General features: G+C 42.9%; 1 protein-coding gene across 4 annotated transcripts in view; it reads left to right on the top strand.

Moving 5' to 3' along the window:
- LOC110507323 (protein furry homolog) overlaps window positions 1-13,942 on the top strand; it is a 194,706-nt gene that overhangs the window by 58,740 nt on the left and 122,024 nt on the right. For all 4 annotated transcript variants that reach the window (XM_021587244.2, XM_036964702.1, XM_036964701.1 and 1 more), the window contains exons 11-14: window positions 4,607-4,708; window positions 4,836-4,939; window positions 6,546-6,654; window positions 9,684-9,770. In XM_021587244.2, the coding sequence (XP_021442919.2) occupies window positions 4,607-4,708; window positions 4,836-4,939; window positions 6,546-6,654; window positions 9,684-9,770 (402 nt within the window). The remainder of the gene's footprint in view (window positions 1-4,606; window positions 4,709-4,835; window positions 4,940-6,545; window positions 6,655-9,683; window positions 9,771-13,942) is intronic.

The following is a 13,942-nucleotide window of genomic DNA, read 5'->3' as shown; positions in this document are numbered from 1 at the left end:
GGTTTTGTTCGCCTGAGGTAGAGTATCTCATGACAAGCTGTAGACCACACTATTTACCAAGAGAGTTTTCATCTATATTCTTCGTAGCTGTCTATTTACCACCACAAACTGATGCTGGCACTAATACTGCACTCAATGTGCTGTATACAGCCATAAGCAAACAGGAAAATGCTCATCCAGAGGTGGCGCTCCTAGTGGCCGGGGGATTTAATGCTGGGAAACTTAAATCCATTTTACAGTTGAAGTCGTAAGTTTACAAACACTTTGGTTGGAGTCATTAAAACCCATTTTTCAACCACTCCACAAACTTCTTGTTAACAAACTTTTGTTTTGGCAAGTCGGTTAGGACGTCTACTTTGTGCATGACACAAGTAATTTTTCCAACAATTGTTTACAGACAGATTATTTCAATTATAATTCACTGCATCAGATTCCAGTGGATTAGAAGTTTACATACACTCACTTGACTGTGCCTTTAAACAGCTTGGAAAATTCCAGAAAATAGATGTCATGGCTTTAGAAGCTTCTGATAGGCAAATTTACATAATTTGAGTCAATTGGAGGTGCACCTATGTATTTCAAGGCCTACCTTCAAACTCAGTGCCTCTTTGCTTGACATCATGTGAAAATCAAAAGAAATCAGCCAAGACCTCAGAAAAAAACTGAAGACCTCAACAAATGATACGCAAGAATAAACACCATGGGACAATGCAGCATGCATACCGCTCAGGAAGGAAATGCGTTCTGTCTCCTAGAGATGAACGTACTTTGGTACGAAAAGTGCAAATCAATCCCAGAACAACAGCAAAGGACCTTGTTAAGATGCTAGAGGAAACAGGTACAAAAGTATCTATATCCACAATAAAACGAGTCCTAGATCGACATAACCTGAAAGGCCGCTCAGCAAAGAGGATGCCACTGCTCCAAAACCACTATAAAAACGTCAGACTACGGTTTGCAACTGCACATGGGGACAAAGAATGTACTTTTTGGAGAAATGTCCTCTGGTCTGATGAAACCAAAGTAGATCTGTTTGGCCATAATGACCATCGTTATGTTTGGAGGAAAAAGGGGGAGACTTGCAGGACGAAGAACACCATCCCAACCATGAAGCACGGGGTGGCAGCATCATGTTGTGGGGGTGCTTTGCTGCAGGAGGGACTGGTGCACCTCACAAAATAGATGTCTTTATGAGGAGGGAAATTATGTGGATATATTGAAACAACATCTCAAGACATCAGTCAGGAAGTTAATGCTTGGTCGCAAATGAGTCTTCCAAATGAACAATGACCCCAAGCATACTTCAAAAGTTGTGGCAAAATGGCCTAAGGACAACAAAGTCAAGGTATTGGAGTGGCCATCACAAAGCCCTGACCTCAATCCTATAGAACATTTGTGGGCAGAACTGAAAAAGTGTGTGCGAGAAAGGAGGTCTACAAACCTGACTCAGTTACACCAGCTCTGTCAGGAGGAATGGGCCAAAATACACCCAACTTATTGTGGGAAGCTTGTGGAAGGCTACACGAAACGTTTGACCCAAGTTAAACAATTTAAAGGCAATGCTACCAAACACTCAATTAGTATATGTAAACTTCTGACCCACTGGGAATGTGTTGAAAGAAAATAAACTGAAATAAATAACTCTCTCTACTATTATTCTGACATTTCACATTCTTAAAGTAAAGTGGTGATCCTAACTGACCCCCCCCCCCCCCCCCCCTACAGGGAATTGTTACTAAGATTAAATGTCAAGAATTGTGAAAAACTGAATATAAACGTATTTGGCTAAGGTGTATGTAAACTTCCGACTTCAACTGTACCTCAGTTCTACCAGCATGTTAAATTTGCAATCAGAAGAAAAACATCTCTAGACCACCTTTACTCCACACACAGAGACACATACAAAGCTCTCCCTCACCCTCCATTTGGCAAATCTGACCATCATTTTATCCTCCTGATTCCTTCTTACAAGCAAAAACTAAATCAGGAAGCACCAGTGACTCGGTCAGCTGAATAAAGAAGTGGTCAGATGACGCAGATGCTAAGCTACAGGACTGTTTTGCTAGCATGGACTGGAATATATGTTCCGGGATACTTCCGATGGCATTGAGGCATTGGCTTCATCAATAAGTGCATTGATGACGTCATTGATGTGAGTAAAACCTTTAAACAGGTCAACATTCACAAGTCCGCAGGGCCAGACGGATTACCAGGACATGTATTCTGAGCATGTGCTGACCTACTGGCAACTGGCACTGACATTCTCAACCTGTCCCTGACTGAGTCTGTAATACCAACATGTTTCAAGCAGACCACCATAGTCCCTGTGCCCAAGAACACTAAGGTAACATGCCTAAATGACTACCGACCCTTACACTGAACCCAAACCGGCTGCGTGCGCCATCGTTCGTCCCCCACACCAAACGCGATCACGACAAGCAGTTTAAAATATCAAAACAAACTCTTAACCAATTACATTAATTTGGGGACACGTCAAAAAGCATTAAACATTTATGGCAATTTAGCTAGCTAGGTTGCACTTGCTAACTAATTTGTCCTATTTAGCTAGCTTGCTGTTGCTAGATAATTTGTCCTGGGATATAAACATTGAGTAGTTATTTTACCTGAAATGCACAAGGTCCTCTACTCCCACAATTAATCCACACATAAAATGGTCAACCGAATCATTTCTAGTCATCTCTTCTCCTTCCAGGCTTTTTCTTCTCTGGACTTTATATTGCGATTGGCAACTTTCATAAATTAGGTGCATTACCGCCACCGACCTTGTTCGTCTTTCAGTCACCCACGTGGGTATAACCAATGAGGAGATAGCACGTGGGTATCTGCTTCTATAAACCAATGAGGAGATGGGAGAGGCAGGACTTGCAGCGCGATCTTCGTCAGAAATAGAACTGACTTCTATTTTAGCCCTTGGCAATGCAGACGCTCGTTGGCGCGCGCGAGCAGTGTGGTTGCAATAATTGAATAATTTAGATTTCCAAATTTAGATTTCTAAATTTATTTTGTGACGCGAGTGGTCTAGTCAGCCTGTTAGCACTCAAGTCTGTAGCCATGAAGTGCTTTGAAAGGCTGGTCATGGCTCACATCAACACCATTATCCCAGAAAACTTAGACCCACTCCAATTTGCATACCGCCCCAACAGATCCTCAGAGGATGCAATCTCTATTGCACTCCACACCCTTTCCCACCTGGACAAAAGGAACACCTATGTGAGAATGCTATTCATTGACTACAGCTCAGCGTTCAACACCACAGTGTCTTCAAAGCTCATCACTAAGCTAAGGACCCTGGGACTAAACACCTCCCTCTGCAGCTGGATCCTGGACCCTCTGATGGGCCGACCCCAGGTTGTGAGTGTAGGCAACAACACCTCCGCCACACTAAACCTTAACACGGGGGCCCCTCACGGGTGTGTGCTTAGCCCCCTCCTGTACTCCTTTACCCATGACAAGAGCTTCAAGTTCCTCAGTATCCACATCACAGTGGACTTAACATGGTCCTCTAACACCAGAATATTCTTAAAGAATGCACAGCAATGCCTCTTCTCCCTCAGGAGGCTGAAACAATTTGGCATGGCCCCTCAGATCCTTTTACGACTGCACCATTGAGAGCATCCTGACTGGTTGTATCACCTTCTGGTATGGCAACGTCACCACCCTCAACCAGAGGGTTGTGCGGATGGCCCACCGCATCACTGAGGGCGAGCTCCCAGCCATCCAGGACCTACATGCCAGGCGGTGTCTGAGAAAGGCCTGAAAAATTGCCATAGACTCCAGCCACCCGAGACATGGACTGTTCTCCATGCTCCCATCCGGCAGGCTCTACTGGTGCATCAAGGCTCAGACAAACAGACTCCTAAACAGCTTCTATTCCCTGGCCATAAGACTGTTATGGCTAACAACTACCACTCTCCCTCTCCCACAGACTATCCACAGTGACTCTATGCCCATCCACAGGTCTCTACCCACTCAGACACAACCTATGCTGCTGCTAAAATTATTATTGACTAGATTTAGTACGCTTCTGTCCATTGATAATTGATTGACATTATCATTAGTACAGTATTTATCTATTTATCCTACTACTGGTCACTATTACTCCTGTTTACATGTATATATTTCCATAATTATAATACCATAAGTGTTTAGACTGTATATTGCTGATCCCAGTCACTTTTCAGCCGTTTACATGTATATCCTACTACCTGTCACTTTTTATGTATAAACCCACCTGAACTACTCCAGTACCCCTGCACATTGAATAAGGTACTCACACTGACCTGTATATACTTGTGTTCTTTAACTCTCATCGTACTTCTTGCGTGGTTTTTATTCTTACTTTTATACTTTTTTCTATTTTCTATTGTTATCTATATTATTATAAGTGTATTGTTGGGAAAGAGCTCTCAAGGTAAGAAATTCACTTGACTGTTTTACACCTGTTGTATCCTGTGCACATGGCGAATAAATTTGAAACACTCACCTCATTGAAGCATAGGAATGTTCTATCTGAAGATTTCATAGACCTAAACACCATGCAGGCTCTGTTTCCCTTAGTGACATGTCTACTGTGTGTGTGTCCTAGGCTCTCTACCCGTTGGTGACCTGTCTGCTGTGTGTCAGCCAGAAGCATTTCTTCCTCAACAAATGGACTATCTTCCTCAACAACTGCCTCTCCAACATCAAGGTACTGTACTGCAATCAGCGGGAAGCTAACCCACAATCCTTATGTTGCAAGCGCCATGTTCTTCCAACTGAGCCACACAGGACCAACCAGTACTAACATCAGTCTGTCGGTCTGTCTGTGTCTGCAGAGTAAGGACCCCAAGACCGCACGTGTTGCCCTGGAGTCTCTTTACCGTCTTCTGTGGGTCTACATGATCAGGATCAAGTGTGAGAGCAACACTGCTACGCAAGGGTAAATGTTTCTACTGCTGTGTATACACAGGCAGACAAGTTCAGGCAGTTTTTACACTAACTGGTCTTTTCACCAATCAGATCAGCTCTGAAAAAGATCTGTTTTGATATGATTGGTCAAAAGACAAATGAGTGGGAAAAATGATCAGAATTGTCCAATTTCACACAGCAATTGCAATGTTTGTGTTTTGTGGCACATATAATTTCTATTTTTCCACAAAATATAGCTTGTTACAAACAGCGCCACATACACATTGCAACTCAGTTGTTAATATCTTGATAGTGTTCAACACTGCAACCATTTACCTCCCAGCTACACTGGACTGTGTGCCACGTAACATCCTCCCCCAAGGCCACTCCTCTCAGTGTTGAAGCCACAATGTCTACATTCCGAATGGCATCCTATTCCCTACGTAGTGCACTACTTTTGACCAGAGCTCCTAGGGCCCAAAGTAGTGCACTAAATCAGGAATAGGGTGCAATTTAGGACGCAGACACGGAGAAGAGACCGGTGCAAGCATTTCGCTACACTCGCATTATCTGCTAACCATGTGTATGTGACAAATACATTTGATTTGATTTGATTTGCATGGCAGCACCCACAGGAAGCTGTGTACATAACCTAGTCTGCTCGTGAATAGTATATTTCTCTTGGTAGAACTGTAGAGCAAAAAAAGCGTTATATATTGCATCCCTCCCCAACACACTCAAGAACACATTCATACCTGCAGGCATGCAAACACACACACCCAGGTGCATGCACGAGCGCATGCACACAAACATATACACACACACCCACAAACACAGTCTCCTCCCCTTCATTAGTAATGGGAGACTTGCCTGACTTGGCTCTTTACCTTTCAGTGTAGCAAGCCCAGTCTGTAAACAGGCAGCCTGGTTATGCCAGGAGGGATAGAGGAGTGTGGAGGAAGGAAAATGGAGAATGTGGGTGGAGGAGATGAGAGAAGTGGGAGGTGGCTAGGAGGTAGGCCAGGGACGGTCAGAGACTGGCTCATGATCATCACACTATAGGGAGTTAATGGTCTTTCTCATTGGAATATGAGCCAGGGGACTTTAGTATCAGAGCCACACACACACTAGCGTAGTAGGCCGTGGATTAGGGCTCGGCTCGTAGGTTAAGAGGCAGAACTCAGAAACGATACGCATTACCAGGGATGCGTCCCAAATGGCACCCTAATTCCCTTTATAATGCACTTATTTTTACCACGGCCCATAGGGCTCTATCCAAATATAGTGCACTATGTAGGGAATATGGTGCCTTTTGGGCCACAGTAGGAATAACAAACAGGTCAAGCCTTTAACATGTTGTAATTAGCCCGGAAATTAACCAGGATTAAAATAAAACACTTGTTAAGAAATGGGACAACGGCATACAGGCCAGCCAGTGTAAAGCAATTTAATGTAACATTTTTATCTGTGTCAGTTCTAACTGCTTGTGATCCCTATGTATCTCATCTGTTGAACGTTTGTCCTGTGTTGAATTCCCCGATGCTCCATCCTTACAGTCTGCCCCCCCCCCCCCCACTTCTTCTCTCCTCTCTCACTCTCCTCTTTTTTATCTCTCTCCCCTCTCTGTTCTCCTGCAGGCGTCTCAACACCATCATTACAACACTCTTCCCCAAGGGCTCTCGCAGTGTGGTGCCCAGAGATATGCCCCTCAACATCTTCGTCAAAATGATCCAGTTTATTGCACAGGTAAACTGCTGTCAACAAGATTATCATTATTGAAAGATTTATAACTTTTATGTTAGCTTTTCCTGAAGCATGCACAATAAAAAAAAAACTCAGTCATCTAGTAGATGCTCAAGAAGATAGTTCTGAGAGAGAGCGTGAGAGTTGTTCAGAGACAGCACGCTCAAGTGATTTTGAAATTAAAGAAAATAGGGATACCGGTCTGTAGTTTTTTGACGTCAGAAGTGTCGAGTGTTGGTTTTCCTGAGGAGGGATGCGACTCTGGCCATTGTGAAGTCAGAGGGGACTCAACCAGTGGTCAGGGATGAGTTGATGAGGGAAGTGAAGAATCGGAGAAGGTCTCCAGAGATAGTCTGAAGAAGGGAAGAGAGGATGTGGTTATGGGGCAGGATGTTAGACTGCCGGACCTCACTAGTCGCAGGATTTCATCTGGAGAGAGAGGAGAGAAAGAGATCAAGGCGTAAGGTAGTTCTGTGTGAGGGGGACCAATGGACTCAATAGGCTGAGTGAATGAGGATCGGATGTCGTAAACCTTATTTTTAAAGCGGTTGACAAAGTCGCCCGCAGAGAGGGAGGAGGGAGTGGAGGATTAAAGAGGGAGGAGAAGGTGGTAAAGAGTTTCCTATGGTTAGAGGCAGAAGCATAAAATGTAGAATGATAGAAAAGTAATTTTAGCAGTGGATACAGAGGAAGAGGAGTTAGAGAGGCGGGAGTGAAAGGATGATAGGTCCTCCGGAAGTTTAGTTTTCCTACATTTTTGCTCAGCTGCCAGCAGCCCTGTTCTGTTAGCTCGCAATGAGTCACTCAGCAACAGAGCAGGAGGGGAGGCCCAAGCCGGCTGAGAGGTAAAGGACAATGCAAGTCATAGGAAAGGGAGGAGAGTAGGGTCGAAGAGGCAGGAGGAGTGGCTCAATGGCTCATCAGCATCTGGGTATCGACTGAGGGGCTAGGGTTGGAGGAAAGGGAGACAGAAAAGGAAACAAAGTACTTATCAGAGACCTGGAGAGGGGTTGCAGTGAGATGAGTAGGCTAACAGCCTCTAGTAAAGATGAGGTCAAGCATATTGCCTGTTTTGTGAGTGGAAGGGGACTGGAAAAGGGTGAGGTCAAAAAGACACGGGCAGGAAAGTGTGAGGTGGAAAGAAATGAATCGGGATGTTGAAGTTGCCAAGTATGAAGAGCGGTGAGCCATCGTCAGGAAATGAACTTATCAAGGTGTCATGCTCATTGAGGAACTCTCTAAGGGCACCTGGTGGGCGATAGATGACAACAATGTTAAGCTTGAGTGGACAAGGGACAGTGACAGCATGGGATTCAAATGAGAAAATGGACAGGTGAGAGAGGGTGAAATAAGAACATCTACACTTGGGAGAAATTCGTAGCCCTGTGCCATCACCTCGACGAGCAGATTTTCTCGGACTATGAGAGAAAATGTAGTCAGATGAAGAGAGAGCAGCTGGAGTAGCAGTGTTCTCTGGGGTGATCCGTGTCTCCGTCACAAGACTGAAGGGCAGCATAGAGATGAACTCTGCGTTCTTGACCGCAGATTGGCAGTTCCAAAAGCTGCCAGAGACCCGAAATTCCACATGGGTTGTAATTGCACAAGGTACACTAAGTTAGAAGAGTTGTTGCCAAGGGGTGAGGAGCGTCTGTAAAACCTAAAAGGAGAGGAGCAAACAGGTATAGAAAACACACACATACACTGGAATGTGGACACCCTTTGCAATTAGTGGATTTGGCTATTTCAGCACACCCGCTGCTGACAGGTATATAAAATCAAGCACACAGCCATGCAATCTCGATAGACATACATTGGCAGTAGAATGGCCCGTACTGAAGAGCTCAGTGACTTTCAACGTGGCACCGCCATAAGATACCACCTTTCCTACAAGTCAGTTTGTCAAATTCCTGCCCTGCTAGAGCTGCCCCGGTCAACTGTAAGTGCTATTATTGTAAAGTGGAAACGTGTAGTAGCAACAACGGCTCAGCCGCGAAGTTGTAGGCCACACAAGCTCACAGAACGGGACTGCTGAGTGCTGATGCACGTAGCACGTGAAAGCACCTGTTCTCGGTTGCAACACTCACTACCCAGTTCTAAACTGTCTCTAGGAGCAGCGTCAGCAGAAGAACTGTTCATCGGGAGCTTCATGAAAAGGGTCTCCATGGCCAAGCAGACGCAGACTAGGCTAAGATCACAATGCACAATGCCAAGCATTGGATAGAGTTGTGTAAAGCTCGCTGACATTGGACTCTGGAGCAAAGGAAACTCGTTCTCTGGAGTGATGAATCACGCTTCACCATCTGGCAATCCGGCGGACAAATCTGGGTTTGGCAGATGCCAGGAGAATGCTACCTGCCCCAATGCATAGTACCAACTGTAAAGTTTGGAGGAGGAGGAATAATAGTCTGAGGCTGTTTTTCATGGTTCGGGCTAAGCCCCTTAGTTCCAGTGAAGGGACATCTTAATGCTACAGCATACAATGACATTCAAGACAATTCTGCTGCATCCAACTTTGTGGCAACAGTTTAGGGAAGGACCTTTCCTTTTTCAACATGACCATGCCCCCGAGCACAAAGCGAAGTCCATACAGAAATGGTTTGTCGAGAACGGTGTGGAAGAACTTGACTGGCCTGCACAGAGCCCTGACCTCAACCCCATCGAACAGGCCTAATCGCCCTACATCAGTGCCCAACCTCACTAATGCTCTTGTGGCTTAATGGAAGCAATTCCCCGCAGCAATGTTCCAACATCTAGTGGAAAGCTTTCCCAGAAGAGTGAAGGCTGTTATAGCAGCAAAGGGGGGGACCGACTCCATATTAATGCCCATGTTTTTGGAATGAAATGTTCGACGAGCAGCTGTTCTCATACTTTTGGCCATGCAGTGTAGTTGCCAAAGCAACAAAAGAGCAAAATGAGATATGAAAATAATTAGGTACGTTTTTGTAGAGCCTTCCACTCTGATGTGAATGTGATGATCTGAAAAACAGAAACAATATTACAAATCTGTTCTAAACCCTCTTCTTCCACCACAGGAACGACTGGACTTTGCCATGAAAGAGATCATCTTTGACCTTATGTGTGTTGGGAAACCAGCCAAAGCCTTTAGTCTTAACCCAGAGGTACAGTACATAATTGGCTTTGAATTCCATCATTCTTGAATATGAATGATTTACAGTTCTACAACCTTAACACCAAATAACACCAAATTCAGTATGTTAGCCCATGGTACATCTCTTAACTTAGGGATCGGTTAAGCGATGGTTGAGTTATTGATAAACCAGGAAATCAGATTTTATGTGTCGATTTAAATCCTTTGTAAATCCACTCCACAATTAACTGTCAACTTCAAACATTGTGGGGTCATTAAAGACATTGCCATGATGAACATCTTAAAAAATAAAGAAGCTATTAACAATTAACATTTTCTACTATGCTAATGCTTAAAATAATCATAAAAAGTCACATTCACTCCATCTGTTCACTTTGCGCTAATCACAATAATCCCTAAAGAGAGAGAAAGTAAGGTTGATGCATTCAAATATGGCCACACTATACCAGTAAATGCATATTAGCACATACTCTAACATTCCAAAATATGCAAGAAAAATACTTCAAAAATCTTATTCTCGTCCAAATGAGACCAATTTGGAATGTAGGCCCATGCTACATATCTTAACCTAGTTTGAGAAAAGCTAAGCGATTGGTCAAAAGATGGCTGCGTTATTGATTTTACCTGTCAAAACCATCTGCAATCATCTTCTCCTCATGAACCATATGTCAGATTGTCTCCAGATTTTAGTATATAGACACAATGAATTAGCCTCTAATGAATTTGAGAATGATTAGTTACTGCATTAAAATTCGACCACGCTACAGCACACATATCACACCAGGGCTACAAGAACTGAACCGATGGACATGGGGCCATGGAAATTGGTATGTAAATCTTATGTACACTGAGTATACAAAACATTAAGAATACCTGCTCTTTCCATGACATAGACTGGCCAGATGAATCCAGTTGAAAGCTGGGATCTCTTATTGATGTCACTTGTTAAATCCACTTCATTCAGTGTAGATGAAGGGAGGAGACATGTTAACAAAGGATTTTTAAAGCCTTGAGACAATTGAGACATGGATTGTGTACTTGTGCCATTCAGAGGGTGAACTGACAAGAACAAATATTTAAGTGCCTTTGAACGGGGTATGGTAGTAGGTGCCAGGCACACTGGTTTGTGTCAAGAACTACAACACTGCTGGGTTTTTCATGCTCAACAGTTTCTCGTGTGTATCAAGAATGGTCCACCACCCAAAGGACATGTCACTGTCACTGCAACCTTAGATGGCTGCACCAGATCAGTTGGAGGCACTATATATGTCATTGGCACCAGTGGCATAGGTTACTAGAGCCACCAGTGACATGGGTTACTAGATCACTATTGATCAAGTGTACATTGTCTCGTGCAAATTAGAGTTAGATTTAAATTATGCAGACGAACAATGTGAAATATCATAAAAATAAGACTAAAAAGGTTTCAAAAATCTTAAAATAAACAATTAGTCAAATAAACCCAGAATTTGTATATAACTCAATACATTAACACTATAAAAGCCTTGCCCCATTGGATCTCCTTTGTGCCAATGAGACATCTTTTGGACGTCAACATTCTGACAGTCTAATAAATATATTTAATGTATGCTATCGGAAAAATAATAATTTGGTTGTGCTTATGAAGGTCTAGGAACCCCCCCCCCCATATCAGGATTACCTGTATAAATGACTTTTAAAATGATTATCTGATACATTTTAAACTTTGTTTGACAAGTGGTTCTGAAAGGTCATGAAACTACCTATCAAAGTATATATAATATAACCAACATTGAAAGAGCCACTAGAACACAACTGTTCTAAAGAAATTGTGCCATTGACATTAGAATGTTGGAAGCTTACCCATAAAATGCCATGTAATGGAGCAGCTATGTGTTTGGATTGCAACTTTGCTGATAGAGAGACCAGAAAAATGAGGGTTCCGAGAGCGAGACCAGAAAAATGCGAGTCCAATTCAAGACCATGGTTTTAATTTTCTCAAATCCCCACCATAATAAGAGTTCAAAATGTCCAGTATTTCTGTGTTCATATTTCAGAATAACATATGCATTCTGTAGACATTCAGAATGTTGAAAAAATGCGTGCTGAGGGCAAATAGAGAGCCACTCTACAAATGATCACTAACCCAAACAGTTCTATAATAGATACAAAGTAGATGGCAGTGGCTGCGAATATGTGAGCAAAACATTTTAGCAGCCCCCCTCTTGACAGCAGAAAGAAGATTTAGCAATTATATATCTAATTTCATGCAATTCTACACATTTTGCCATAGGGTAGCGATATCTGAGTGAGAGTGACTAACAAAATCAATGGGGGCCCCACAATCGGTAATTCCACCATGATTACTACACGTTTAGGTAGCTGGCCGCTAGACTAACTTACCAATCTAAAAAATTTTGACATGGGCTAATTGAGTAACTGTCAGGGACTAACATAACAAGAAAAAAACTGCTGATGGTGGCTAACTCTCAACAGTAAGTTGAGACCCTGACTGCGTTCCCCTCCCCCCCCCCAAAAAAAATACTACCTGCCGCCCTAGTAAACAGACCAGTCTGCTATGTCCCCATCGTAAGAATAGATCTTAATTTAGAGTAACTACGTGTAATGGTTTTCTGCTCTCATCAGCAGGTAAAAATGCATTATCATTCCTATGGAATTTTCCATGGTAATGTACACAGCAAGTTTCTAGTCCTGTTTTATGAAAGCTATTAATAGGATAACATTGTATATAATTTTAATCCGTTCACATCCATGACTATTCACATGTACATATCCATTTTGACATGTTTGAAGATGAAATACTGCAATTATTGATCTTCAGAAATCAGGGACTCAGACAGCTTCTTACCACAATTCTGTGAGTAATTTAACAACTTGATATATCTGGCACACCTGGCTCATGTGATTGTGTATCTACATCATTCAGACAGTTTTTGGGGAATGCTACAATTATATTTCATACAGGTATGGTCATGTAAAATTGTCCAATATGACCCCACTGAGTTGTTTGGCATCCATATTGGAAAACGGTATCTGTGTGTCACGGTTTTCTGTATGGGAAAGAGAGTCAGACCAAAATGTGGCGTGGCTATTGCGATCCATGTTTAATGAAACTGAAGCAACACGAATCAAATACAAAAACTACAAAACAATAAACGTAACGAAAACCAAAACAGCCTAATACTGGTGCACATACACACAACAGAAAAAGGCCATAAGGACAATCACCCACAAAACCCAACACCAAACAGGCTACCTAAATATGGTTCCCAATCAGAGACAATGACGAACACCTGCCTCTGATTGAGAACCATATCAGGCCAAACATAGAACTAGACAAACTAGACATGTAACATAGAATGCCCACCCAGCTCACACCCTGACCAACCAAAACATAGAAACATACAAAGCAAACTATGGACAGGGTGTGACGTGGGGTTACTGCGCCCTGTATCTACAATTTTTTTTAAACCCTGTTCTAGCTGTGAGTGTGCAATTTTGTGTCACCAAAGTTAAAATCCCAAAACATAGCTGCCTCATTACATGGGATTTGTATGGGCAAACTTCCAACACCTGCATTGCTTGCTGTTTGGGGTTTTAGGCTGGGTTTCTGTACAGCACTTTGAGATATCAGCTGATGTACGAAGGGCTATATAAATACATTTGATTTGATTTGATTCTAATGTCAATGGCACAATATGGGTGATTTTTTTAAACAGTAGTTGTAGCTGGTGCTTTCAATATTGGTTATATTATATATAATTTGAAAGGTAGTTTTATGGCCTTTCATAACATCTGCTTCCAACTCACACTCTCAAACACGTGAACGCAGCTCACTTTCCAGCCCACTTTCCACCTCACAAACACGTAGATCCCGTGAACGCAGCTCACTCTCCAGATCCCAATAACTGGAATTTTGATCACCTGTTCACACACCTGTAGGTCATTTATCAGTTCAGTTCTTTGCACCCCATCACTGTGAGGTATTGTTTTTTTTTGTGACACACTTCTATTCGGAGCTCTGTTTTTCTCGTAATTTAAATCCTCCCGTGTATGATAGTTTTGGCCTGCCTCACTAACGACGCCTTTTGCCTATTCCCTGCCTGTACTTTAGCCTATTGGATTTCCGATTATCATCCTATTGCCTGATCTCCCAGACGATGTTACTAGCTTTTTCCCTGC

This window comes from Oncorhynchus mykiss, chromosome 27, assembly GCF_013265735.2.
Source record: "Oncorhynchus mykiss isolate Arlee chromosome 27, USDA_OmykA_1.1, whole genome shotgun sequence".
Classification (NCBI taxonomy): Eukaryota; Metazoa; Chordata; class Actinopteri; order Salmoniformes; family Salmonidae; genus Oncorhynchus; species Oncorhynchus mykiss.
The sequence above is the reverse complement of the archived record's forward strand: the minus strand, read 5'-3'. Positions and strand labels throughout refer to the sequence as shown.